The sequence below is a fragment of the Orcinus orca genome, chromosome 5 (genome assembly GCF_937001465.1).
Source record: "Orcinus orca chromosome 5, mOrcOrc1.1, whole genome shotgun sequence".
Taxonomy (NCBI): Eukaryota; Metazoa; Chordata; class Mammalia; order Artiodactyla; family Delphinidae; genus Orcinus; species Orcinus orca.
In genome coordinates, this window is record NC_064563.1 from 5,436,820 (window position 1) to 5,464,437 (window position 27,618).

Consider the following 27,618-nt stretch of genomic DNA (forward strand, 5'->3'; position numbering starts at 1 on the left):
AAGCCAAGTCAGTGTTTTTTATGGCCTTGCGGATCTTCTAGTCCTCCCCAAAGTATCACAGGGTTGTTCCTGCCCTTGCATTTACCGCTGTATTTGAAGCTCAGCTCAATATTGATGTTTTACAATGGTAGCCCTCAATTCCTCAAGGAGAGGGAAAATTACAGAGGATCCCATTTTCAAAGACAGGAAGACAGCACATTTCAGACATTTTCCATATACTAAGAAAGTTTTAAAACGTGATTTGCATATAGTGATCCAGAAAACTAATTTATCCAGAACGGCTAATTCCCAGATAATTCTGGATGAGAGGGGTCTTAATTTATGTGTGATACATAAATACCCACACAGGCATATGTGTGTGTGTGCACGCGTGTATGTGTGTGTGTGAGTGTGTGTGTGCTGGACAGAATAAAGCCCTATCCCCCCGAGGATGTCCCTGTACTAACCCCTGGAACCTGTGAATACGCTACTTTACAAGGGACTTTGCAGGTGTGATTAAGTTACCTTGAGAAGGGGGGATTGCCCTGGATTGTCTGGTGGGCTTGATATCATCAAAACAGCTTTATAAGAGGGAGGCAGGAAGATCAGTAGGGGATGTGATGACAGAAGGAAGGCATCGGAGTGATGTGAGGGAAGAGGCCTAAGGGATGAGCTAAGGGATGCCCTTGGTCTCTAGAAGCTGGAAAATGCAAGGAAACAGATTCCCCCTGAAACCTCCAGAGCGAATGCAGCCCTGCTGACACCCTAATTTTAGTTTTCTGACTTCCAGAACTGTAAGAAAGAAACTGCAGTTGTTTTAAGCCACAAAGTTTGAGTTAATTTGGTACAGCAGCTACAGGAAAAAAAAAACACATGTTTGTGTATATAGTTTCCAGTTGCCTCCTTCCTTTATCTAAAAAAGGTACCTTAAAAGCTCTGTTACTTCCATCCTTCACAGAATCACCTCTATAGAGAACAAACTAGTGGTTACCAGTGGGGAGAGGCAACTTGGGGCAGGGGAGGGGGAGGTACAAGCTATTTTGGGTGTAAGACAGGCCGCAAGGATGTACTGTACAACACGGGGAACATAGCCAACATATGTAATAACTGTAAATGGAGTGTGACCTTTAAAAACTGTATATTAAAAAAATAGGATCTGAAGTCAGACAAAAAAAATAAAAGATGAGGAGACTGGGATTTATTACAAAAGTAATTTTAGAAACAGGTAATAAGATTCTTTGTGTTGACTACAGCACAGAAGAATGCTACTAGGTAGCGAATGATCTCGCGTAAGTTGCTTGCTACTCTGAGCCTCTATTTCCTGACAAAGTGAGAGACTTAAACTAGACGATTTCTAAGGCCCATTCTAGTACCAAGATCCAGGAGCTGTACTGTAAAAAGAATATATGGTTTTGGGAGTAGCTGGACTTGGGCTGGAATCCTGACTTTGGACAGATCAACGTAGCATCTCTGGGATTCAGGTTCCTCACGTGCAAAAATGGGGAAACAACAGCTATCCCCATAGGGGCTGTGATGACTGTACTACAAGGTAACCCTTAACACCAGGCCTGGCCCCCAGCAGGAGCTGGAGCAGTGTGAATCCTCTCTCCCTCCTTCACCTCTCCTAGTTCTACAAGATCATTGCAGGATGCACGTGTTCATGCAATAATTCCCCGTCACCTGAACTTTAAACATGCTTTCTTTCTCCCATGCCCCTGCTCTAGAGCAGAGATAACGTGCCATCCACAGACAGAAAGCTGCTCTGAACGGAGAGAGAGGTCATGTAGGGTACGAATAGAGATAGAGAAGAAAATATTTTAAGAAAGTATTTCTGTCCAACGGAGTCTACACATAATTTAGAAAAATGTCGTAAAGCAAATAAACGCCTCAAAGCCGGAAAGCTGATAAGGACAGTAAAAATAATCAATTCAAATAAGATTTCAGTAATAACCTCTATTTTTAACATAGCTTCCAGTTTTCAAAAAAATGTTTTGATCAGGAGATAAATGGCACTGCGATTTTACTGAGGAAGTATGAGATCAGTGAGAAATACGTTCCTCTTAAAAAGACTTTCCATGGAGACCCAGAGAGGAAATATTTGGAGCCCCTCTGCCATAAATCAGTGAATCATGTAACAAAGGCCCCAAAATAGCAGGGTTACCATCATTCAAGTGGATCTTGGCCACAGACTCACTATGAAACTCTTTATCTGAACAGTTTTTAGTGCACATTTAAAAATGTTAGTCTTACCACCCTCCTAGAGATCTCAAGTGCTCTTTTCTTAAAACCGACTTAAGAGCACTGTCCCAACAATGAACACATCCTAAGATTATTTTAAAGTATTAGCGGCAAAATAAAAACTGGAAAAATCCATTCTGAGGGAGGGGAATCACAAATCGTAAAGACACACTAAGAAATACACATCAGCAAAACAAAACAAAAACCCTCCCTGAACTGAAACAAAAAACAAAAAACTGGAAGTAGATTTCACCTTGAATAACTGGCAGTAAGGGAATGAAAATGAAACATCACCTAGAAACCACGATGTGTGAACATGATCCCCGCCCTGCTGTGACTGAGACCACAGAGCACGCTCCATCTGGCTGCGGGCCAGAGCTACGCTGGAAAAGCTTCAAGCACAATTTAAATGATTAAAAATAAAAACACTTTATACCATAGACACTGAAGTTTAAAAAGGTCTTTCTCAGTTCCTTGGAAGTATATATGTAGAAAAAGATGCAACTAGAAACTTTCCCCCATCCTGAGCAGCAAATCTATTGGGAGTTGGGACACCGTATTCAATTCCCAATTTCTCACCACACAGCAATGGATGACTCCTACCTCCTGCAAGGCACGATGCTTGCAATGACTTAAGGACCAATCATTAGACTCCTTCTTATAAAAATTCAATGTGTAGAATGCTTCAGGAACATACCTATAGTGAATGAGGCGCAATTTGGTTTTCCACATTTGTGTGTTCTTTTTTATCAGTGACGTGTTCTTTCACTGTGCTTTCTTTTCCGTCTTGTACTCCTTAAACAATTATCTTGTCTCTTTTGACTCGTTCCACTGTCTCAGGTTTCAGTAATGGTCTCCAGCAGATTCTCCTTTATGGCAGGATTGTATCAGAGTGTGGATTGTAACTGTTGAGTGTGAGTTCATCCTCCGTGTACATTATTTATTTTTCTGTAGAAATCCCATGCGCCTTGGTTGGTGGAGTGTTTTGCATTTACTTCTTCATGGGTTTCAAGAACAGCACTAGTGTGAGCGCAGATTGTATTATACGTGCCAAAATGTAAAGCAGTAAAGTCACCGCTTAGGAAGAGTTGACTTACAGTCAAACCTTTATTTAATGGCGATGGAGTTTCAGTTCAGGAGGGTGAAAAATTCAGGAGACGGATGATGCTGAGAGTTGTGAATGTACAATGTGGATGTACTTAGTGCCACTGAACTGTACAGTTAAATATGGTTAAAACGGTATGTTTTATATTATGTGACTTTTACTACTGTAAAAAATTTTTTTTAAAAGTCTAAAGGAAAAATCTCTTATATTTAGTGTCTCAATTATTTTATTTTGAACAGGATACTATCTGCTAAAGACACAGTAGCCTGAGATCAGCTCAGTCAATTCTTGTTTGGCATGCATATAGAAGTCTCCTCCCTCAAATCAGTTAAAAAAAAAAGGAAAATACAGAAATTTAACAATGCTCTAGGAGTAGGACATTCCTAGGAGTACATACAACTTTACCATTTGAAGACTCGGATTTTAACAGTCTTTTAAAGTTCACTGAAAAGAGAAATACAGTACTTTCAAACAATTAAGAAATTTCTTAAAAATCTGACTGTTTGAGTTTTCTACAAATGGGTTTTCATGGCTTGGACAAATTTTCCAGTCATATAGTCATATATGGATTCCAAAACTGCTGAATCCCAAACAGTTGAGGGGGAAATGAAGATGATCTGGTGTCTAAACAGAAACGTCGGCCCAAAGTATCACTTAAACGTTCCCACTGTTTTCATTCACTGAGCACACAGACACAGTAGATACTCAACCAATGCCTGAGAGTCCATCAAAAGCAGACCCCAAAGCTCTCTGAGTTGAATACTCCCTTAAGAGGCATCACCTCCCACCTCTTTTTTTCTTGATGTGCTACCGTATGCTTTTTAATGTCAATTAAAGCACGTGTTGCTGTCCACTGGTAGTCCCGAACTCTTTTGATGGGGAGAACGTGGCCAAGCCTAAGGAGATCCTCTTCGGGGAAAAGCTGTGTCCCGTCGGGGCGCTGAGTGTGCCAGGCACCACGCTGAGGGCTGTGCCGGTGTCTTCTCAGTCCCAGCGGGCTTTCCAGCAGCCTGCTGGTGGGAAGTCCTCCTGCTGTCTAGCCTAAATCCCACAGGCTGCTATTCCTGGGGACACTGAACCTCCAACCATCGTGTGGGGGCGACGGTGACCCGAACCGACACTTGGAAGACAACATGATTCATTTCTGCTTTAAGACTGCAAACGTGTCTCTACATAACGACAATTCATTACGAAGCATTAACAGCTGAGATACTTAACGGGGTCCGTGTAAAGTGCGTAACAGATGACCAACTATATGACAGCTGCTGTTCAATTAAAGACAGTGACACGAACATAAACATGAGGAGAATGCCCTCTTTTTTATTTTGTTTACATTTTTACAGGACTCCCATTACCTGAGGCAATTCTATGAGATGTAGCCTACTTACAGATTTGCTAAGGGTAAAACTGGAAGTAATATACAGACCTCCTTTATCCTCTGGAGCAGAAGTGATCAATTTCATGTTTGTAGACATACGAAGCGGCAGTTATTCATTTTAAGAGATTAATAATTCAGCATCCATACAACACAATACAAAGTATTCATCATCGCTAGCTGGAAGGGGCAATTTGGTTTTTCATATAGCCCACAACAGTCTAGAAGTAAACTATATTTTAACAGTCTAAAATGAAACAATGACTAATTCTGTTAATGATACAGTAAATTAACAGCAATTATAGAGCTGGCTGAATGCCCACAATCTCAGTGAGTGCTACATGACACACACGAGACGTCCTTTGAAAATGCCAGTGTTCATAAATACCACAGAAGTTCCTGAACTTTGCGTGTGTACTGGGGGGGGGGGGCGGTAACTGGTTCCCTATGTTTGTACCATGAAATTAAAAAGTATGTCACGTATATCACGGAAAATGATAACTACAACTACTAAGAATAATGAATTAGAAACAGCTAACAATGTGCCAGGTACCGTTCTAACGGATGTGTGTTGATTACATAATCAACCTGTGAGGCAGGTATTAGTATTAGTCTCATTTTACAGATAAAGAAACTGAGACACAGCTTCGGAGGAACTCAAATGCTCGTCGCTGAGGCAATTCCAAGAGAAAGTAAAGAAGTTACAAGGAGGAAGGAAATAGGAAACAGATGAAAACAAACCAAAACAACCACACACAAGAAAACAACCCACACCCCTAAGAGTTTTTTGAAAATAACAGAAGAAAACAGGAAGAGGATAAAGAAATTTACATGAATTCTAAATCTCAACGGTCTGACTTTAGACGGAAAAGCTAATGATACACGGTTTCAATAGCTTTTTCGGATCAAGTTCTGGTAAAATGAGAATTCATGTAAAGTGCTTTCAGCAAAGAGAAGAAAAGCGATGCTATTATCGTTGACTGCTCTTATTCTGCAAACTGACCTGTCATCTCTGTGAGATTACTGAAGGCAAGAAAAACTAAGACAGTCAACAAAAGATAAACAAATGTTTTAATATGACTTGAAAATTGTCACTTAGAGTTATCTAATTTTTGAATAATTTAAATCTCACCATTTAGAATATCCTAGTGAGTATTCTTCAAGCATCTGTGGGGAACAGATGTAACGAAGGGGCCTGATACTTGTGATACTGTACCAGGTAACTTGCCTGAAAAGTAAAATATGACTGAGGTCTGTTTGGAAGGACGGGGGAGCTGCGTGTTCAGAGATAAAATAGGGAGCTGGCCTCTTCTGTGGGTTTTGATCAGAGGAGCGCCATGACGACAGGGGATTGGAGAATTTGTAATAGGGTTGTTACAACAGCATTTCTTCTTAAACTTGCCCCGTGTGGAACGAATCCTTTACAGTTGATGACACTGACTTATTCCTAAGTTCATAAAATGGCTTTTCTATGATCAGCAGTGTGGAAGCTGTTTTTGGTATACTGTCTGAACAGCTGACCAAATCAAGAGAGAAATAGATATAGGTGACAAAAAAGAAGAGGTGGGAAGGGAGGAAAGGTGGGCAGCTCGGGCCACAATCTGAAGCAGGTCCTTAGGAAAGGAGGGACCAAGCACCGCAGGCAAAGAACCACCAGAAACAGCTGCAAAACCATTTCTGATCACGGCCTTCATCACCCGCTAGAGGCCTCCTGCTGAGACAGACACAGGAAAAGAAAGATGGTACATATCTCATAGCTCAGGGTTAACCATTCTTTTTTTAAAATTTTTACATTTTTTTCAATTGAACTATACTTGATTTACAATGTTGTGTTAATTTCTGTTGTACAGCAAAGTGATTCAGTTATACATACACATACATTCTTTTTTTAGATTCTTTTCCATTATGGTTTATCCCAGGATACTGAATACAGTTCCCTGTGCTACACAGTAGGACCTTGTTGTTTATCCGTTCCATATATAATAGTTTGCATCTGCTCACCCCAACTTCCTGCGCCAAGAATTCTTCCTCTGAGTGACCCCTGGGTTGAGGCATCCTCAGAAGGATGGATATTTGTTTCCCTCCTCACCCCCTCCCCCCTAAAAAAAAAAAATATCAAGAACTGCAGGGCTACCAGCAACACAGCTCTTCTGGCAAGCATTCAAGAACTACTTGTAAGTTTTACTGAAGGAATGGTTTGTATTATGAGGGATTCCTTACATTTTATTTCTATCTAATGAAAATTACACGGGTTTGTTTCCTTTTAAAATTTTCATGCCTATTTTTCTTTGATGCAGGCAATCTCTCCCCTTCTCCTCTGTCCCACTCCTGTTTTTCCCCTGTCTACAGTCTAGTCTTTGCTACAATCTGTGATTCCTGACACTGTTCCTTCACTCTTTAGTTCTACCTCCTGGGTTATCTTCTAGCTTCACACCTCAGGGCTTCTGAAGCCTGTTGCTCTGGGTTTGTCTTTTTCCCTCTGGTATTCTCTGTAAGATGACTTCCCTAAAAAAGCCAACACGTTTCATAGATAGGTTCCTTTGTGTCACATTTTAGATTCCACATATAAGCTCTATCATATGGTATTTGACGTTCTCTGATTTATTTCATTCAGCATGATAATCTCTAGGTCCATCCATGTTGCTGCAGATGGCATTATTTCATTCTTTTTTTATAGCTGAGTAATATTCCGTTGTATATATGTACCACATCTTCTTTATCCATTCATCTGCTGATGGACATTTAGGTTGTTTCCATGTTTTGGCTACTGTGAACAGTGCTGCTATGAACACAGGAGTGTATGTATCTTTTTGAATTATAGTTTCGTCTGGATATATGCCCAGGAGTGGGATTGCTGGATCATATGGTAATTCTATTTTTAGTTTTCACAGACATAGAGAACAGACTGGTGGTTGCCAAGGGGGAGGGGATTGGGGGAGGGGTGAAGTGGGAGTTTGGGATTAGCAGATGCAAACTATTATATATAGAATGGATAAACAACAAGGTCCTACTGTATAGCACAGGGAACTATATTCAATATCCTATGATAAACCATAATGGAAAAGAAGACAAAAAAAGAATATATATATATATATATATATATATATATATAACTGAATCACTTTGCTGCACAGCAGTAATGAACACAACATTGTAAATCAACTATACTTCAATAAAAAAATAAATTGTACCTTAATTTAAAATCAACCAACAGGTTAATTTTCCCTAAGGCCGTGTGGAAATCTATCTGCTAGAAGAGATAACAGCAACAAAAATGAAGTCAAATAGCAATGATTCAGAATTGTGTGTGAAAAATACCCTCCCATTTTCTAATGTTCTATTCCAGCTGCCTGAATCTCCTATCCCTGGAAAAAATTCTGAAGTAGTATCTTAAATAAAAACTCGAGGGACTTCCCTGGTGGTCCAGCGGTTAAGACCCTGCGCTCCCAATGCAGGGGGCCGGGGTTCGATCCCTGGTCAGGGAACCAGATCCCGCGTGTGTGCCGCAACTGAGAAGTCTGAATGGTGCAACTAAGACCTGGCGCAGCCAAATAAATATTTAAATAAATAAATATTAAAAAAAAAAAAAAAACCTCGAGGCCCTGTCCCTATAATTTGCAACATTCAACTCTGTACTGTAGAAAACTGGCCTCTGTGACATAACAAATATTACCTTTTAAAAGCAAACAACGGCACCGCATATATGTGGCTTTCTTATAAACAGTGCCAACTTCATTTAACAAAACTGATAGCTGTACTATGCATAGCTAAACAAAGCTTTTAGAAATGAATTTTGGTAGATGGCCTAACAATGAATGTTTATCTACAAAGGGAACAAATTTATATAAGGTCCTTAAGCACAAGGATTTTATCTGATACTGATTTTTATCCTATACAGGGGCGTGTAGGATGTCAACATGTATTTATTCAGTAAGCAAATGAAATGAAAATATAGAATATTTACATTTTAAAAGGCCATACATAACCATAATTAAAAATGACAACTGAGTGAGAACTTCTGATATGCCAACAGTTAGGTTTACAGAGCCTTGTAGTAGGGGCGGGTATCACCTGATAGATGTGTAAAGTTGATAAAGGGGAATGTGTTGTTACTCAAATTTTGATTTAGGGCAAATTTCAAAGTCTTGTGATTAATATTTTCATCAGTAGAGACTGTAACAGTCTAAATATTAATTGTAGAGTTAGGATTAAGAATAAATTCTTCAAATTAGAAAACAGAACTGAAAGACATTCCAGAAGTCTGACACATATTATTACCTTGTGTCTACTTCAAATAAACAGTACGAAGAATTAAAAAATAGGAGATGTCTACGTAAAAATGACTAACAAACTGCCTTTTTTTCCCTTCGTAACAAGATTCATATATTTTTGTCATGACAATATTAGAATTTACTTTTCTTTAAAAGCCTATTTGAGTCAGGTTTTCATTATTTTTCTCCCTGTTTTAGTGATGTGTAGGTTAAAAGGACAAAGCAATCGGCCTCCTGTTAGTGGTAAGAACATCTCACCACAGCAAGGTGGTTACATCAGCCTCGCTGACAAATTCTGAGGTTTCCAAAGACACATGTCATCAGAGGTCCCATGACTCCAACTGATGGATGGATTTACCTTCTAAGATGTGGTAAAACATTAAATTAAGACAATTTATTTCTCAGATAGGTACTTAAAACCTGTATTATACTTTATAGTCACATGGTGGGATATTTTTGGCCTGGTTAGGAGTAATTCTATTCCTCACTGACCACAAGAATCAATTCATGAAAGAGGTTAAAAAGAGAGGATACAAGAGTAAATTTCACGTTTTATCCAAATTTCTAATTATTATCACATTTTCACTATCAAAATTTTTAAGTGAACTCTTCAGTTCTTTGTTATAATGCAGGAGGAGTATTTTCTCAAGCACTGTTGACTGTTATAATACACATTTACTTATTTTATACCTAGCTTAGTGGAGGAACAAGATATTTTTGGTTAGAGATACTGCAGTGTAAGATTCTACTGCTATAGTTATTTAGCTTTTCTTCCTCTAGAAACGGAGGAAGGTAAAAACGTATCTCCCCTTCAACAATTTGTCTTACAGATTTGGTCCACGGTGATAATGCAATTTCATGGAAGTAATCTCACGAACTGAAGTTTTACGTACTGCTTTAAGAAGATGCTTTCGAATATTTTTGTGAGCAAACTTAATGCGATTGCCCTGATTTTTATACAGGTACACCTCGGAAATATTGTGCGTTCGGTTCCAGACACCATAATAAAGCAAACATCACAACAGAGTGAGTCACATGAATTTTTTGGCTTCCCAGTGCACATAAAAGTTATGTTTATACTATACTGTAGTCTATTCAGTGTGCAATAGCACTATGTCTACAAAAACAAGGAACATACCTTAATTATAAATAATTTATTGCTAAAAAATGCTAACTATCATCTGAACTCCCAAAAGCATAGGTTCCTATAAGGTTCCATTTTTTTTTTTTTTTGCGGTACGCGGGCCTCTCACTGTTGAGGCCTCTCCCCCTGCGGAGCACAGGCTCCGGACGTGCAGGCTCAGCGGCCATGGCTCACGGGCCCAGCCGCTCCGCGGCATGTGGGATCTTCCCGGACCGGGGCACGAACCCGCGTCCCCTGCATTGGCAGGCGGACTCTCAACCACTGTGCCACCAGGGAAGCCCAAGGTTTCTTATTTAATAAGAAAAAGGCCAACCCCTTCAGACACATGAAAGGGTATTATTCTCATTCATAATAAGAGCAATGCAATTATAATTAAACGTTCTTCCTTATCTATTAGATTGGTCAAGGTCAAATATTTGGTGGTGCCACACTGCCTGGGTAAGGATGTAGGGAAAAGGCAGACGCACCTAAGTTGGGAGTAGAACCTTGGTACAACTTCTTTGGAGAGCAAGAAGGATAATATCTATTACAATTGAACATGCATACATCCTTTGTTCTAACAATCTAGAAATTCTAGGTATTTGTCCTACAGCTATATTTACACAAGAAAGACAGCAAGTACAAAGATAGTCCGTGAAGCCTTATTTGTGATGGGAAAACAGTGGAAATAACCTATATGCCCATTGCAGGGAACCTGTTATGTAGACTATGAACATTCCTTCAATGAAATAACATATCATTATAATGGAGCTGATCTACATATATGAATAGGGGAGAATCTTGAAGGTAAATGAGCAAATGCAGAAAAAAAATGATGTCTTTGGGAGGGGAATGAATGCCAGGCAATGGGGAGGAAGACAGTTTTACTGCACACTTTTTGTGCTGTTTGAACTTTTTACTGTGTATATGCATATCACCTATTTAACACTGTTTTTAAAAAATGCAATAGTCTGGTTAAAGACAAACCACTAAAGAAGAGGTGACGTTTTAAATTGAGAAAGAAGGAAGATAAGAAAAAGTGTGGAAATGAAGAAAACTGGAAATAAACACATTTCTTTGTGTATTATTACCTTGTTGTAGAAACTATTGTTTTATATAATCTATAGGGACAGAGTTTAAAATAAGTTGGTAGCCAAGCAGACAGGAAACATAAATATACAGTACGTATACAGGTTTATAACTTGGCAAATGCCAAAACAAAACCCCATATCTAACCTAATTCTCCAGAGAAAGAAAGGCAAAAAGGATGTTCTCCATTAACTACGTAAAAGAATGCAATGGGGTGATGGAAAGTAGGGCTGTTGTCAATAAACTGAATTACTGTGTGTTTAGCAAGATCACAGCTCAGCACAGCTCAGCTACTTTAGGTGTGAAAAGTGATGGACTGGAAATCAGGAAGCCAGGAGTTTGAATCCCGGCCCTGGCACTTATTAGCTATGTGATCCTAATCACATAATTTAATCTCAATTTTAGCTTCCTGTGATAATGAAACCTGCCTCTCAAAGTGAGAGGACCAAGTGGGATAATGAATGCAAAAGTACAGTATAACATTAGTATAAAATACAGTATGATGTCCAGTACCCCATGCTCCACGACCATCATAATGTCAACAGAATTGGAAACAAAGCCCCTAACTGTTCTCCTTCCTTGTCTCCGTGCTTCCTGGGGTGCCTCTTACTCATGTCTATATATGGAGGGCCTGGAAAGTAGTAAGGGCTCAATGAATCTCTGCTTTATAAATTAGTCTTAAAGTAGACGTTTTAAAAAGCAACCAACTTCTGAGAAATTCTGGCAAGTTTCTCCCGATATACTGATACCATCAGAAGAATGTATCCGATTGCTTAGAATAGCTACACCCGTATGAATAAATCACTGTCACTGTCTGATTCTCAATCTATTTCACTTACAAGCTTTAACTTCTGACTTTGTTTCTTCTTATGCTCTGCAGGGTGAGACCTGCATAACACCTCCAAGGGCCAGCTGACCATATCTTTCCCCTAACTCAGTGACAAGTCATAATTACATACTGACTTTTTGATCTTGACCAACTGGGAACTGAGAACATTCTTTTCTCCCTAATTTTCCTTGGACCTGCTTGAGCAAATCTCTGAGTGGCTGCTATCTCATCAAGAGATCCGGTTTCAACTCTAAGGAAAAAAAAAAATCAAGGAAACGTGATCATTTGCTATAATGGGGTGATATTTGGCTGGAAGTCCTAAAAATTAACGCAGACCTCCCCACTCTACCCAAACTTGAACAAAATAACATACTATAGCGATCCAAACAAAAGTAACACATTTACATAAAGTAGAGATTACAGTTTTTTTCTTACACGTAGAATACCATTTCCCCATCCCATTTCTCAAGTGGATGTGATTTGTTTAAAAATTGACAGACATTTAATCAACCCAGGGTGTCTGTTCTATGTCTTGATCTGGTCCCATCAGGGGCTCTTTCCTACAAGGTTGGAAAAATGTCCAATTCGAAGTTGCTTCTGGTGCAGTCACGCAGAACCATACTATTCCTTCAACATCATCCTTCTGTCCTTGAACTTTCCATGGGTCATAGTGTTTCAGAGTTCCCAGTGCTGTTTTCTGGGACTAGTGGGTCCCTATCCTTTGATGTTTGGGATCCTGAAAACTTCATCCTGAAGCAGCTCCACCCTTTTCTTTTCAGAAAACCCATGAGGAGAGGGTGTCACTTGTCTAGATCTGTGAATTTTTCTTGGAAAAATCTCTCTGATAAACGAGTTGCCATCTTTCCCTGGCTGTGACGGCAAGAGAACTCCTTGTTCTCCAAACATCCGAAGGTCTCACTCCAGTTTCCTTTGTTCATTTAACCTCCCTGTAGAAGAACAACCTTTGTGAAGAGATGTAGACCTGCCCACTTCTCCCAGATATGCTGACAGTAATATCCACAAACACCGACTCCCATCTGGAAGGCGGGCACACTCCACAGAGAAGGAATTCCAGAGCATGGAGGGACATAGCAAAACCCTTATTCGAAGCCCCCATATCTATGGCCAGGCTCTGATGGGGGAGGATGGTAGATATCAGAGGGGCTGATCACACACCAGCTCCATCAGAGTTGGGCAAAGGTGTCGGTGGTTGAGTTGATCCAATCTGAAGAGATTAAGTTGGCTTGGGCAATAAGCATTTCAGAGGAGACAGTGGAAAACCAAGTCTTTCTCCAAAGTTTGTAACTGCATCAGATTCTGGAAAGCTAGGGAGAAAGCAATCCACCCAAAATGTGACTAAATTGAACTTCCTGTCAGCCTAATGACTGATTGCCTATTAGCTTATGGGCATATTTGGTTTAGAACAAATAAAGCTGGTATTCCTTGCCCTCAAAACAAACGAAATCCAATCCTACTTTCAGTAACTCTTATATTGGTGGTAGCTGGGGCAGCTGCTGCACACACAGATGGATACAATGTACCTTGTTTTAAAAGCAGAAAGACAATGACCACTGTTTTGCTCTATTTTTATTCACCACATTGATTCTCAAATTTCTCACAACATTAAACTATAGCACAGCATTTTTAAAAGGTTTATGAAAAAGGAGAACGAACTAAAAAGACATATTACTGACTCATGAAATGTAAGCAATAGCCCAGTCATGATACTGAGGATACAAGGCTGTTTCGGCACTAAGTATGAAATTGACCTGTGAAATGACTTCTTTTACTTTTTTAATTCAAAGACTATTCTAATATGTCAATTATCCCCCGATTAATTAATAGATTCAACAAAATCCCATCAGGATTTTTTGCGGCAATTGAGAAGTTTATTCCAAAATTTCTAGGCAAATGCAAAAGACTTGGGTAGCTAAAATAATCCTGAAAAATAAAAACAAAGTTAGAGGACGTATACTACCTGATTTGAAGACTTAGTGCAAAGCGACAGTCATCAGAACGGTGGGTGTTGGTTTAAGAATAGACTAGAGATCAGCCAACTTGCTTTATAAAGGGCTAAAAAATAAATATTTTAGTCTTTGAGGCCATATAGTCTCGTTTACAACTCCTCAACCCCGGTGCTGGAGCAGGAAGGCAGCCCCAGACAACATGTAAATGAACAGGCATGGCTATGTTACACTGAAGGTTTATTTACAAAAGCAGGCAGCGAGCTGGCTTTGGCCCGTAGGCTACAGTTTGCTGATTTCTGGAATAGACTAAGAGAACAGATCAGAACGTCCAGAAACAGTCCCATACTTATAAAGGCTAGTTTTTGACAGAGGGGCTAAATAATTCAATGGGGGTGATGGGGGGAAAGAATGCCTTTTCAACAAGCAGTGCTGGAACAACCAGATAACTGTATGGGGCAAAAGGAACCTTGACCCCTACCTCAAATTTTGCACACAAATTTATTTGAAATGGCTCATACATTTAAGTGTAAAAGCCAAAATTATGATACTGTAAAAAAAATTGGAAAATAAACAGATGAGTGGGAGGGGGATCTACTATCTACAATCTACAAGGACTGTAATTTCATAAAAGAAAGGACATTTTAACAATAAAATGGCAAAAAGCTGTAATGTCAGTATAAAAGGCAGGCCTTTTTTCTTTTGAAAAGAAAAAGAAAAAAAACGAAAAAATATTGGAGAATATATTTGCTTCCTTGGGAGTAGTCAAAGGTTTCTCAGAATGCATAAAGCACTAACCATAAAATAAAAAATTTGACAGAGTACATAAAAAACAAAAACCTCTGCCCACCAAAAGATATTTCAAAAATGAAGAGGCAAGTCCCAGACTGGGGAAAAATATTTGAACTACATAAATCTGACAAAGGATTTTTATTTAAAATATATAAAGAGTGCCAACAAATCAATGTAAAGAGACAAACAACAATAAAAATGGATAGCGAGCTTGAACAGACATTTCAAAAAAGATATATAAATGGTGTATAGCACATGAAAAGATGTGTCCTCTTTTAGGAAAATGAATGCTACGTTTCAGGTGTGTGTGGTGTAGGTGCCAGGGTTAGGGAGAAGCTTGACTTTGCTTTATTATCTTGTTTGGCTTAAGTGGGGTTTAATGAGGTGTTTATGGGTGCCGAGTTGACAATGGTAAACGGCGATGAGTCCGAAAAGTGCCAACCTGGTTAGGCTGAACTGCGCTGCGCAGAATTCCCTTCCATACCTGTGTCTGGTTAGGTGGGCACCAAGAGGCATTGTGCGCAAGAGTTGGTGGTTGGAAAGAAGGGAGCAGAGAGATGGTTTCCACGTGTGGAAGGCTGGTGCCGGGGCATCAGGGTGCTCATAGGTGTTGCTGCTTCTCTGTAGGCTCATCTCACTGGCGTAGGGCTCCACCCTCCCCGGGACACTCCTTCAGCTCCTCCGACTCCGGGCCTGGGGGCGTATTTATTTACCTCGATGGTGCCGGGAGCCACCTTCTTCTGCAGAACTCCTGTATCATCACAACCGCAGGCGATGAGAGACTGACATGAGTTCCCGACGGTTCTCGTGGGTTTTAGCTCATGTTCCTGGCTTGCCCTGCAGACTTCAAGCTCTAGCATCAGACAGCAGCCTCCCAGAGACAATTTAACCAGAACCTACCACTGTGTGGGGTCCTACAGATACATATGTATCTCCTTACGCGATTGTACGTGGACTCTCCTATGAGTAAGCAGTCTTCCCTCGGTAGCCACAGGGCATGGGTTCCAGTAACTCCCGGAGTACCTGACAATCCGAGGATGCTCGAGCCCCTCCTAGTTGGCCCTCCCCATCCCTGGGCTCTGCATCTGTGGATTGAACTGACTGCAGATCCTGGAGTATTTCCGTGGATGTGGAGAACCAGCTGTACCACTGCTCTGACGGAACCCTGCTTGATACAGAATCACCGCACGAACCTGTTTCCTGAAATCTCCACGGTTTCCTGAGGAAGGCTTCCTCCACTGTTCCTCACCCCAGTTATGTCCTCCAAAGTCCCCTGGAGAACCAACCCGAGAGTCTCTGATGCCTCGGGTGCCTAAAGGAGCCAAAGAAAAAGCCAATGATGGGGTTGGTGCTGCTGTTAAGAGACAGGATCATCTGGTCCTTCTGAGATAATACGAGAGCAGATTGGAATCATTCGGAATCCGGCACAGCCAAAGGGCAGGCGGGAGAGAAGAAAGATCAGCCTTGTGAGTGGAATGACCACGTGGAGCCCGGTCACCGCATCTGCGGGGGGCTACAGAGGACCCCGACAGCAGGGCCAGGCCGGACCTGGAGAGAACCACCAGTACAACAATCAGCCACGTGGCAGCGACGAAATCACGCACCGGACACCAAACCTGGTCAGAACCCCGACACAGGAAGCCCCAGCAGTTCCCCCCAGAACATTCAGCAGGGACGGGGCCCAGAGCAGGGCACACACGACAGCTGGCTTGTGTGTCGGGCAGTGGCAGTGGTACCAGACGGGCCACGAGACCACAAGGCGGTGCTCAGTGCTAACAGTCCTGAGGATGCTCAGGTCTGTGGCGACACCGTTGTGAAAAGGCTGAGGACAGAGATGAGGGAGAAGGGAAGGAGTAAAGGAGTCCCTCCAGGGAATGGGTAATTTGGCAGCAGAGGAAGAGGAAGTTGGTCCCTGGCAGGTCCCTGGAGGAGTTCCAGAGCCAGAGCAGAGCCCAGTTTCCTGCCAGCTCAACTGAGCAACGCTGAAGACCAGCCAGGCCAGGGTCAGGGTCTCCACATAGAAAAGTAGTTACTTTATCCATCCATCTATCCATCCATCATCTATCGATCTATGCATCTATCTATCCATCCATCCATCCATTTATGTATGTATATACCCATCTATCCATCTCTCTCTCTCTCTCTTCATCTCCCTACCTATTTGAATAAATTTGACACGCAACACTGTATAAGTTTAAGGTGTAAAATGTGTTACTTTGATAAATTTGTATACTGTAACATGATTGCCAATGTAGCTATATTTATCAGTTGTATAATTATAATACAATATTTGGTCTCTATTCATTATACTGTGCATCTCTATGGCTTATTTACTACTCATTACAAGTTTGTACCTTTAAACACCATTACTCTTACCCTGCTGCCCAGCCCCATCCTCTCTGGTAACCACCGTTTTACTGTTTTTCACACGTTTAATTTTTTTTAGATTCCACGTATAAGTGCTATCGTTCAGTACTTGTCTTTCTCTATCTCATTTAGCACAATGTTCTCAAGGTCCACCCATGTTGTCACAAACGGGAGGATATTTTCTTTTCTCACAGATGAATAGTATTCTGTTGTGTATATGTATCACATCTTTTTTATCCATTCATCCATTGGTGGGCATTTGGGTTGTTTCTGTATCCTGGCTATTGTCAATAAAGCTGTGATAAAAATGAGGGTGCATATATCGCACTGAATTCCTGTTTTCATTTCTTTTGGGTGTATACTTAGAAGTGGAATTGCTGGATTATATGGTAAATACATCCATTTTTAAATTTTTTGAGGAACCTCCATAGTGGGTGGACCTATCTGCATTCCCACCAGATAGGGACCCCTTTTCACCACATCCTCACCAGCACCTTGTCTCGTCTTTTTTTTTTTTTTGCGGTACGCGGGCCTCTCACCACTGTGGCCTCTCCCGTTGCGGAGCACAGGCTCCGGACGCGCAGGCTCAGCGGCCATGGCTCACGGGCCTAGCCGCTCCGCGGCATGTGGGATCTTCCCGGACCGGGGCACGAACCCGTGTCCCCTGCATCGGCAGGCGGACTCTCAACCACTGCGCCACCGGGGAAGCCCTCTTGTCTTTTTTGCTTACATCCTTTCTGACAGGTGTGACGTGATAGTTCACTGTGGTTTTGACTTGCATCTCCCTGACGATGGGTGATGTTGAGCATCTTTTCACATGCCTGTTGGCCATCTGTGTATCTTCTTTGGAGAAATGTCTATTTAGTTCTTCTGCCCATTTGTCAATCGGTTTTTGTTGTTGTTGTTATTGAATTGATAGTTCTTTATATATTTTGGACATTAACCTCTTACCCATATGTGCTTTGCAGAAATATTCTTTCATTTGGTAGGCTGTCTTTTCATTTTGTTACTTGTCTGTTTTGCTGTGCTGAAGCTTGTGGGTTTGATGTGGCCCTATTTGTTGATTTTTGTTGTTTGTGCTTTTGGTGTTGTGTCTCCCAAATTACTGCCAAGACCAATAAGGATGAGCTTCTTCCCTATGTTTTCTTCTACAAGTTTTAGGGTATCAGGTCTTAAGTTGAAGTCTTGGATCCATTTTGAGTTGATTTTTCTGAGTGGTGTGAGACAGGGGTCTAATTTCATCGTTCTGTGTGTGTTTCTAGTTTTCCCAGCACCATTAGTTGAAGAGGCTATCCTTTCCCCATTGAGCATTCTTGGATCCCTTGTTTGAATATTAGTTGACCATATGGTTTTGGGATGTCTATTCTGTTCCACTGGTAGATGTGCTTATTTTTGTACCAGTACTGTTTTTATTACTATGGTTTTGTAGTATAGTTTGAAATCCAGGAGCACGATATCTCCAGTTTTATTCTTTCTTGGCTATTCAGGATCTTTCATGGTTCTGCCCAAATTTTAGGACCGTTTCTTCTCTTTCTGAAGAATGCCTTTGACATTCTGATGGGGGCTGCATTGAATCTGTAGATGGCTTTGGGTAGCATGGCCATTTTATCAATGTTAATTCTTCTGATCCATGAACATGAGATGTCTTTCCATTTGTCTGTGTCTTCAGTTTCTTTCAGCAAAATTTTATAGTTTTCCTTGTACTGGTCTTTCACTTCCTTGGATAAATTCATTCCTAAGTATTTCATTGTTTTTAATGCTATTGTGAATGGGATGGTTTTCTTTATTTCTTTTTCAGATGCTTCATCATTAGTGTAAAGGAATGCAATTGATATCTGTATGTTGATTTTGCATCCTGTCTCTTTACGGAAATCATTGATTAACTGCAACAATTTTTTGACTAATTCTCTGGGATTTTCTCTATACAGGATCACATCATCAGCAAATGATAACAATTTTACTTCTTCCATTCTTATCTGGATGCCTTTTCTTCCTTTGCGTTGCCTAACTGCTCTGGCTAGAACTTCTTGGACTATATTGAATAGGAGCGGTGAGAGTGGGCATCCTTGCCTTGTTCATGATTTTAGAGGAAACACTTTCAATTTCTTCTCTCCAATGAGTATAATGTTAGCTGTGGGTCTGTTGTATACGGTCTTTAGCATGTTGAGGTATGTCCCTTTTATACCTAGGAAATGACTTCTCCTTTAGCTTAGGGCTAGCAAAATCCAGAAATCAGTATTTACTGTTCCACACAGATTTAATAATGCAGAGTCTGCTAATTAGGAACTCACTGGTGAAGAGCCCCAGGTGCCTTTGGCAAAACTGCAAGGACTCAGAATCTCTTCGTTCTTCCCTCCCTGGATCACCTCTTTCATCTCCCTCCCAAAACCCTGTTTTAGAGAGTGACCTAATATAGTGAATTTATACCAGAGTGTAAAATCCTAGAACAGGTGTGCCTTCTTCCAGGATTTAAGTCATTTAAATTTCCTCTATACCCGGGGAATGAAAGGTTCAGTTGAGAACTGGGTTTGAACTCCAGTTCTGCTACCTACTTCTTATGTGACCTGTGTGCCACGTGACCTCCACGGGCCTCAGTTTTCTGATCTATGAAGTGTGTGTGGGAGGGTAAATGCTATCTCCACGGCAAAGCTGTATGGATTAAATTAATTCAACACATTTTTTACTGTAGGCCTACAGGATCGCCAGGCATTGTTCTAGGTGCTGGGAATCCAGAAGTGACGTAAACATAGACAAGTGCCTGTGCTCGTGGAGCTTACATGCTAACTAGAGAAAGGGTAGCATCACCAACTCATAAACAGAGAAACACAGGATGCCAGGAGGGAGAAGTGCTATGGAGAAAAGCCACGTTTGCAGGTGGGGTAGGGCAAGTTGGGGGTTGTCACATGAGACCTTCCCTGGAAGGTGACACTGAGCAGATACCTGCAGGGAGGCAGGGAGTGTGCCACGTGAGTTTCTGGGGGAAGACAATGCAGGCAGAAGGAAGAGCAAATGTCAAGGCTCCATGGAAGGAGCCTGCTTTAGAGTATTGGAACCAAGAGTGACAGTTGGCGATTTCAGCATGATTCTGTAAGGTCTTGCGTGTTTTTACTTAGTGAGGTGAGAATCATGGAGAGTTTTTAGGCCAAGAATGGACGTACGCTGATTCACACTCTAAATGGATCCTCTGATGCAGGGGTACACACTGCAGGAGGGATAAGGCAGAAGCAGCGAGATCACATAGGAGACTCCACGGTAATCCAGGGGAGGCAAGCAGCTGATGGAGGCCGGGGCCAGAGCGTTACTACTAGAAAGAGTATTACTAAATGGTTAGATCTGGGTTTATGCTGAATATTTATTTTGAGCTGGTGAGACGGGATCTGGCTAGGCTGTGTGAGAAGACTCAAGGTCTTAAGCTTTAGCAACTAGGGAAATGGAGTTCCCATACATTGAGGTGGGGGCACTGGAGGACCTGGATTGGCAGGAGGCAGGTGGGTTGTGTCCTCAACAGTCTGGTTTGGGACCTGATCGCTGGGTGTTCAACTGGACATGTCAAATAGGCGAGCCAATCCGTGTGAAAGCACCTGATCCATGGCCAGGCTTTATATGAATGTACGAACGCAGGTTAGAAACAAGTGGATTCATGTCGCTCCATGACAACTGTGTGCTCTCTCTCCAAGACCAGAGTGAATGAGCACATGTGGTTGCACGTGTAAACCACTGCTCTCTCTGAAAATGCTGGGGGACACTGTCAGCTTTCTTCTTTGAGCGGCGGCAGAAGCAGCAACAACAACAGAAGCAAGTGAATAATAATAACCTAGTTAGAATAAAATTATGGAAATCCCTGATGAACTTTAATTTCAGATCTCTCTCTGGCTATCAAATGCTGGGTATCGTTGCTTCTTGTATAACTAGTTAGCTACTTTATTCACAATTAGCCTCGACTTACCAATTTAAGAAAATGAAAATTTTGAAAATCTAACGGACCTAAATTATCTATTTCATTCTGTGAAAGCAATTAATACCTCTCCTATTAACTGACTTTTCATTAGTAAGCAAACCACAGTTAATTTCATAAAAAAAAACACCAAACCATAAAGCATATAATACACTCTGAAATGATCTCTAAGTTAAGATTTATATAAAAATGTATTTGATGCAATTTGTAATGGAGGAACGCGCTCTATTAAAAAGCTTTTAGAGATCGCTAATACTAACGTGCTTTTTTTCTCAAACAAATATGTATGCCTGTGGTTTTTCTGTTTATTTTTTTAAACATCCTAGGCACAAATTTTATCATTCCTTTTTGGAAAATACCTACTGGCAGATACTGTCCTGCCATTACCACGAAAACAATGCTTTCCAGTAACAGGTATGAGCATCAGTATAGTGCATCTCACTGGGGTGTAGGTGGCCCGAGATACTAAAAATAAACAACAAGCACGTTTGATCCTTCTACCGACCCACTCTTAGATCTACGTAGAAGGCCCACTTAGTTATTTATTTTATAAAATACCCAGATCCACAGGGAGACAGAAAAAGCCAATTATGAATAGGCTATGTCTATGTATTTCTACCACAAAAACACAGCTCTGACCTGTTACCTAACAAGACCCCTTATCCTTAGGATGTGTGTCATCAGAATCTCTAAGATACGAAATACCAGACACAGTGTGTCACAATCTTTCCAAAGCGTTTTTAGCAGAAAAAAAAAATACTATAGGAACAAAACATATTCCATTATTTTGCTTCTGAATTTTTCAAGTACACATGAAAAATATTTACACATTAGACTATTTAAAAAGTGCTGGTTTTGAGCACAGGAGTAATTATCTATGATATGAGTGTGCAAATGTAATACCCAATAAGATATAAAACAACTCCTACTTTACAAATAAATAGACATCTGAATTATAACATTAAAATGTATGTCTACACCGAAAAAGAAATACAGTATTAAAGGACTTTGGGACATACCAGTGATTTATTATGCTTTTCTTTCTTTTTTTTTGATCAAAAGTATTTTAAATATTTGAGTATGGTTAAAGGCTCCACAGACAATGTTATGGGAGTATTATGCTTTTCTTTCTGGCCATATATATATTATTCCTGGATAAAGTTTCACTAAACGGATATTTTCTCAGAGAAATGACATCACTGGTGGTTAAGTATTCAACTAAAGACTTGGCATCAGAGACAACTACCAGTATCACACCAACAGACATGCCGTGCATTTAGTAGAAGAGGCAATAAACATATTGATCAGATAAAAAAATCAGCGGACTAAAAATCATACTGAGATACAGCATTTGAAAGTACAACTAGTACTTGACTGATTTAAAACTAGCATACTAAGTGTAATGAACATTACATACTGCGTGAAAAATGTGTTTTGCTTGCCTTGTTAGAAGTTAGGTGAGTTCTGGAAGGAATTATTGGAATGGTTCCTCTGAAAGTGTGAAAAATTAGGTGCTGGAGTGTGGGATATTCAAAAAGTCCCTGTGGCAAGGAGAGGCATCCAAGCCACTCCACTGCCCTTTAAGTGACAGATTTGAGCACGACAGTAGTTAAAAGTTCTCAGTAAGGATTCCCAGTCTGAGAGTTTGGGAAAAGGGATCTCGTGGATTCAATGGCACAACAGACTCATTTTATGGTAGACATTTGATAACGATTAGTGGCCAATCAGGTTGATTTGTGAACCTCTGCTCTCATCAACGATTCTCTCTGACACCTACAGCTACCCTGGTTCATTCTTCAGAGCACCGGAAAATGCTGCATGAATCAAAGTGTGTGCCTAAGGTTATTGGAAGAAGAGCAAAGGATGAAGGAAATAGAGAAATAAACAAAACTTAATCACAAATGTGGACTATTTAGAGTAACAGGAGACTAGAAAGGATGGGCGTGGTACTTCCAAATTATTAGTAAGTCTTTGTTTTAGTGAACAGCTTTCAAGACACTCGCAAACTTTCCCCTTTAGAGTAACACCTCTGTTTACGAAATCCAATTTCCAAAACTGATAAAGTAGGTGGTGATAATTTGCTTTGAAAACTTCCCATGGGTTTCTAATAAATGTGCATTTAAATGATAATTTGAGTACCAAAGTTTGATTTTTCTTTGTCCTGATAGATTGTCTAATCCAATTTATCACTGGAGGGATTTAGTTTTTTTTCTGGCAGTACTCTTGAGAGGTTCTAATTCAGCTTTTTTCTTTGAACACTCCCAGGAAAGGGAAGCCTGGTCTCAGAGGCAAAGCTATTTAAACACAGACTGTCCGCGATGGGTCAGATTTTCCTCACGTGGAATCGAAATCTGCTTCCCTGTAACTGACACCCTTCTGCTTCTATTTTTGTCCCATTCAGCCATCCAGGAGCAAGTCTAACCCCACACAGCTTCTGAAACATCAGAAAACAGCTATCACGTTCCTCCTAGGTCCTATTTTTCCTAGTAAACATCTCCAGGCTAACTATGTATAATTCAGTGGGAAGTACATGGTCCCTGGAGGCCAAGTTCAGTAGATCCCTGGCTGTATATTATTAGAAAACCTCTCCAAACCTCATCTAAGTCCCCTTCTCTGTGAAAGGGAACATCCCAGCCTTACTAGGGTGTTTTGGAGGAGAGACGGGTTCACACAGCGGACGCCCAATCCAGTGAAGAAACTCAAGAATGCGAATAGTTCTTTCCCTCCCCAGCTTATTCCTGTTTGTCCTTCTGAAAATGAAGAGCTCAGAAGGCAATGAGGCACTCCTGATACCATCCGATGGGCTCAGAGTTCCAGAGATTGTGCTCCTAAAAATATCTCCTTAAGGCTTCAAGAACTTCAAGTTCCCACAGAATTGTACTCAGTCAGAAGGCCACACATTCTATTTATATGAAAATAAAGCAAGTCTCTCTTTCCTATCTTGTATCGTGATTTCTTTCTGAATTTTCAATGAAATAGTATACCTTGAGCCGTTTACATTCCACCTTGTTAGTTTTGGCCGATCCTTCGAGTCCATCAAGGAGGCCTTTTCAGAAACGGAATTATTTTATCTAACCTATGAATCCGTTTTCCCTCCTGGTTTGTTTAATCTACACATTTCTGTCATGCAGAAGCTGGAGAAGCCCACGCATTTTGTGAGATGTATGTTCCATAGAACAGACCATACCAGGCTTATAAGCAGCACAACTGCCTGACCTGAGTTTTCCCTCCTTCTCACCACCTGTGCTTCCGTAACTGATGGGGCTGCAGAGAAAGGTCCTCACGTCACCGGCAGTGCAACAGGTAAAACCAGATGACTTATGGGCTGGTCCAAAGTAGAAGGGAAGACGTAAGGTTCCCACCCAGTAAAAGGAGAAAATAAAGATTAGTTATACTGGGGCTTCATCACTAAAAACCGACCAAATACAGCCTTGGGGGGTCCCAGTGCCACCAGCTCTGTCATCTTGGATAAAATGTACTGTGCAATGTAGTAAGGAACACAGGTTTTGGAGCCAGACTTCCTGGGTTCAATCCTGATATCATTCAGATTATGCTGGGTAGTTACTTAGTTTCTCTGTGCATGGGTTTCCTATTTGGTAAAATGATAGTTATTACTTTTTTTTTTTTTTTGCGGTATGCGGGCCTCTCACCGTTGTGGCCTCTCCTGTTGCGGAGCGCAGGCTCCGGACGTGCAGGCTCAGTGGCCACGGCTCACGGGCCCAGCCGCTCCACGGCATGTGGGATCTTCCCGGACCGGAGCACGAACCTGTGTCCCCTGCATCGGCAGGCGGACTCTCAACCACTGCGCCACCAGGGAAGCCCAGTGGTTATTACTTTTTGCTTTGATACCAAAACAAGATCCAAACCTCAATGGAAAGGAAGGAAGAAAGGAAGAGAGAGGAAAATAAAAGAGGGGAGGTAGGAGCCAGGGAGGGGGATCACAGGAAGGTGAAGGTCTAGTCTGAGTCTTGCTTTTTAAATTGTGCACTCCAACTGACAACTCAGATAGGTTTTACTTCCCTCTACGTTGAGAAGTCAAGCCAGATGAAATAAGAATTCTGCTTGGTGGCCAACAGACAGAGTCAATGCCCTCTGGGTCTTTTCCTTTCCAAAGTGGAGAATGCTGCTATATTTAGAACAGATAACCAACAAGGACCTACTGTAGAGCACAGGGAACTCTGCTCAATATTCTCTAATAACCGAAATGGGAAAAGAATTTGAAGAAGAATAGATACATGCATATGTATAATTGAATCACTTTGCTGTACACCTGAAACTAACACAACACTGTTAATCAAAAATGCTCCAATATAAATTGAAAATTAAAAAAAAGAATGAATTTAAAGTCATCAAATGACCGACTTACAGGCAGTAGAAAGTTATGTGAAGAATTCTTAAAGGATATAATCTTGTCTTAAGTAAGTGAAAATTCGCCCATGTTCTGATGACACTGCTCTTATACTTTCTTCAGTCATTTATGTGTGGCTTTCCATTAATCCATCATTTTAATTAATGGACTATTATAAATTCTTCTTTATTGCATTTTCCTGACATGATTTCTCAGTCTCTGTGGGTCACACTCTCCGCTCTAGTGCATGTGGAATTCACATGGGCAGCTGGAGCCGGAAGCCTGGCCGTGGTGGGCTCCCTCGCCCCCAGGTCAGGTCTGGTTCCCCTGGCTCTAGGGCTGGCACCAGCCCACCCTCTGCCCCTACTTCCACCCATAACATGCTGTCTTATGTTACACTCAAACATGTACCATAGAAAGGCGACATGAGGAAGGATGAAAAAAAGCAACGAAGTATGCGTAAAGGGCTGGGGTGAGGGAATAAACAATTTTTCACATTCTGCTTCCATTTACATACAATCAGCCCTGGGACGTTGCCTATGCTAAGAGAACAGACATGAATTCCTAGGTATGTACACTGAAGAATATGTATATATATATATACACACACACACACATGTATATATATATATATATGCAACAGCAACACATTGCTAAAAATGGATGAATATTTCATACTGACCTTGGGGGGTTTAAACGGATAGTCTGGTGAAAAGGTAATGTCAAGAAAGAACACCCCTCCTTCATAGACAGATCCTGGGGGTCCCAATATAGTTGACCTCCATTCATAAATGTTGTCTCCTTTGGGTCCAGCACTGAAATAAGACATACAAATAAAATGTGCTTAGAGATCATATAAAGCTTGGAATTTAAAAAATATCTATTTACGGTAACAATAAATTGAGCCATTCCATAAAAACACACCGAAGTTAATAGATTAATTCTACATAAGGAGTCACTTGTCAACATCATCAGTATTCTATAAATGGAATATGTTGGTATTACTAAATAAAACAGAACCGAGGAGATTCTGTTTTGCCATTCATAACCCTAAACTTATGAAACTAAAGATTCCAAGGACCGTAGACCAGAGGTAGGAGCACAAATGTTTGACAAAGCATAAAACTATTTCTGGGATCCTGAAAAGGGTGATACAGTGTCAAAAAGATAAATTTTCAAAGCTACAAGGGACACTAGAGAAAGAAAATACCCTAATTCTTTGTTAACTAAGAACACAAAAGAGGTTCATGGAGATCAGTAAATGTTCATCATTGATAAGACTCAGCTCAAGTATCATTCCCATCTGAATCTTCTTTTCTCTCTCTATCCAAAGATTCCTGGCCAACGCCCACACCCTCCAACTAGTGTGGTCTATAGAAGATAAGATGCAACCTTTTGTTTTATACCTGTGTTGTGTAACTGTTTGCTTTTCCCATCCCTCCCTGGAAGTTCTTTGAGGAACAGATTTTGCCTTGTCCTCAGTGCCTAGTAAGTAAATGTTTATTGGATGATGAAGCTGGGTTAACAGTGAAGCAAGGGGAAGCCACATGGCTACTAGCAGCAAACATACGTCCCCCAGTTGCAGAGAAACTCACTGAGGAAAATAAGGCCCACACAAGTCAACTTAACTGTGTTAATTCTCCCAGGGTAACAGAAGGCAAAGTGAGATTATAGTTTAGCTCCAGTGTTCCTCTTGCCCCATCAAGCTAATATGTACATCTAACAGCCAGAAATTCCCCTCACACCCTGTAGCAAAGTGGGAAACCCTGTTAAAGTGCTTGAGAAGATTTTATTGCCAACAAAGATTTCTCTTCTTTCTTATTTTGAAATTAGTTCATATCTACAAAAAAATTCATTGTTGAGCCGTATATCAGAAAAGCATGCATCTTATCTGTGACAAAGGAGGAAAAATATACAATAGGGAAAAGACAGCCTCTTCAATAAATGGTGCTGGGAAAACTGGACAGCTACATGCAAAAGAATCAAACTGGACTACTTTCTCACACCATATACATGATTAAACTCACAATGGATTAAAGACTTAAATGTAAGATTAAAGACTTAAATGTAAGATCTAAAACCATAAAAATCCTAGAAGAAAACAAAGGCAGTACGCTCTTTGACATCTAAGATTGACATCTTAGCAATATTTTTGGTATATGTCTCCTCAGGCTAGGGAAACA

At 40.8% G+C, this 27,618-nt stretch overlaps 1 protein-coding gene across 11 annotated transcripts in view; it reads right to left on the reverse strand.

Annotated features, from left to right (window-relative positions):
* UBE2E2 (ubiquitin conjugating enzyme E2 E2) overlaps window positions 1-27,618 on the reverse strand; it is a 369,862-nt gene that overhangs the window by 67,998 nt on the left and 274,246 nt on the right. For 7 of the 11 annotated variants that reach the window (XR_004484369.2, XM_049710133.1, XM_033431975.2 and 4 more), the window contains one exon: window positions 26,118-26,250. Coding sequence is in view for 10 of the 11 variants with exons in the window: in XM_049710133.1 (XP_049566090.1) it covers window positions 26,118-26,250 (133 nt within the window). In the remaining variant the exon portion in view is untranslated. Of the gene's footprint in view, window positions 1-5,785; window positions 6,117-6,369; window positions 6,409-15,930; window positions 16,078-26,117; window positions 26,251-27,618 lie in introns of those variants that run through there. The other 4 variants (XM_049710135.1, XM_049710131.1, XM_049710134.1 and 1 more) reach the window with 4 other exon arrangements.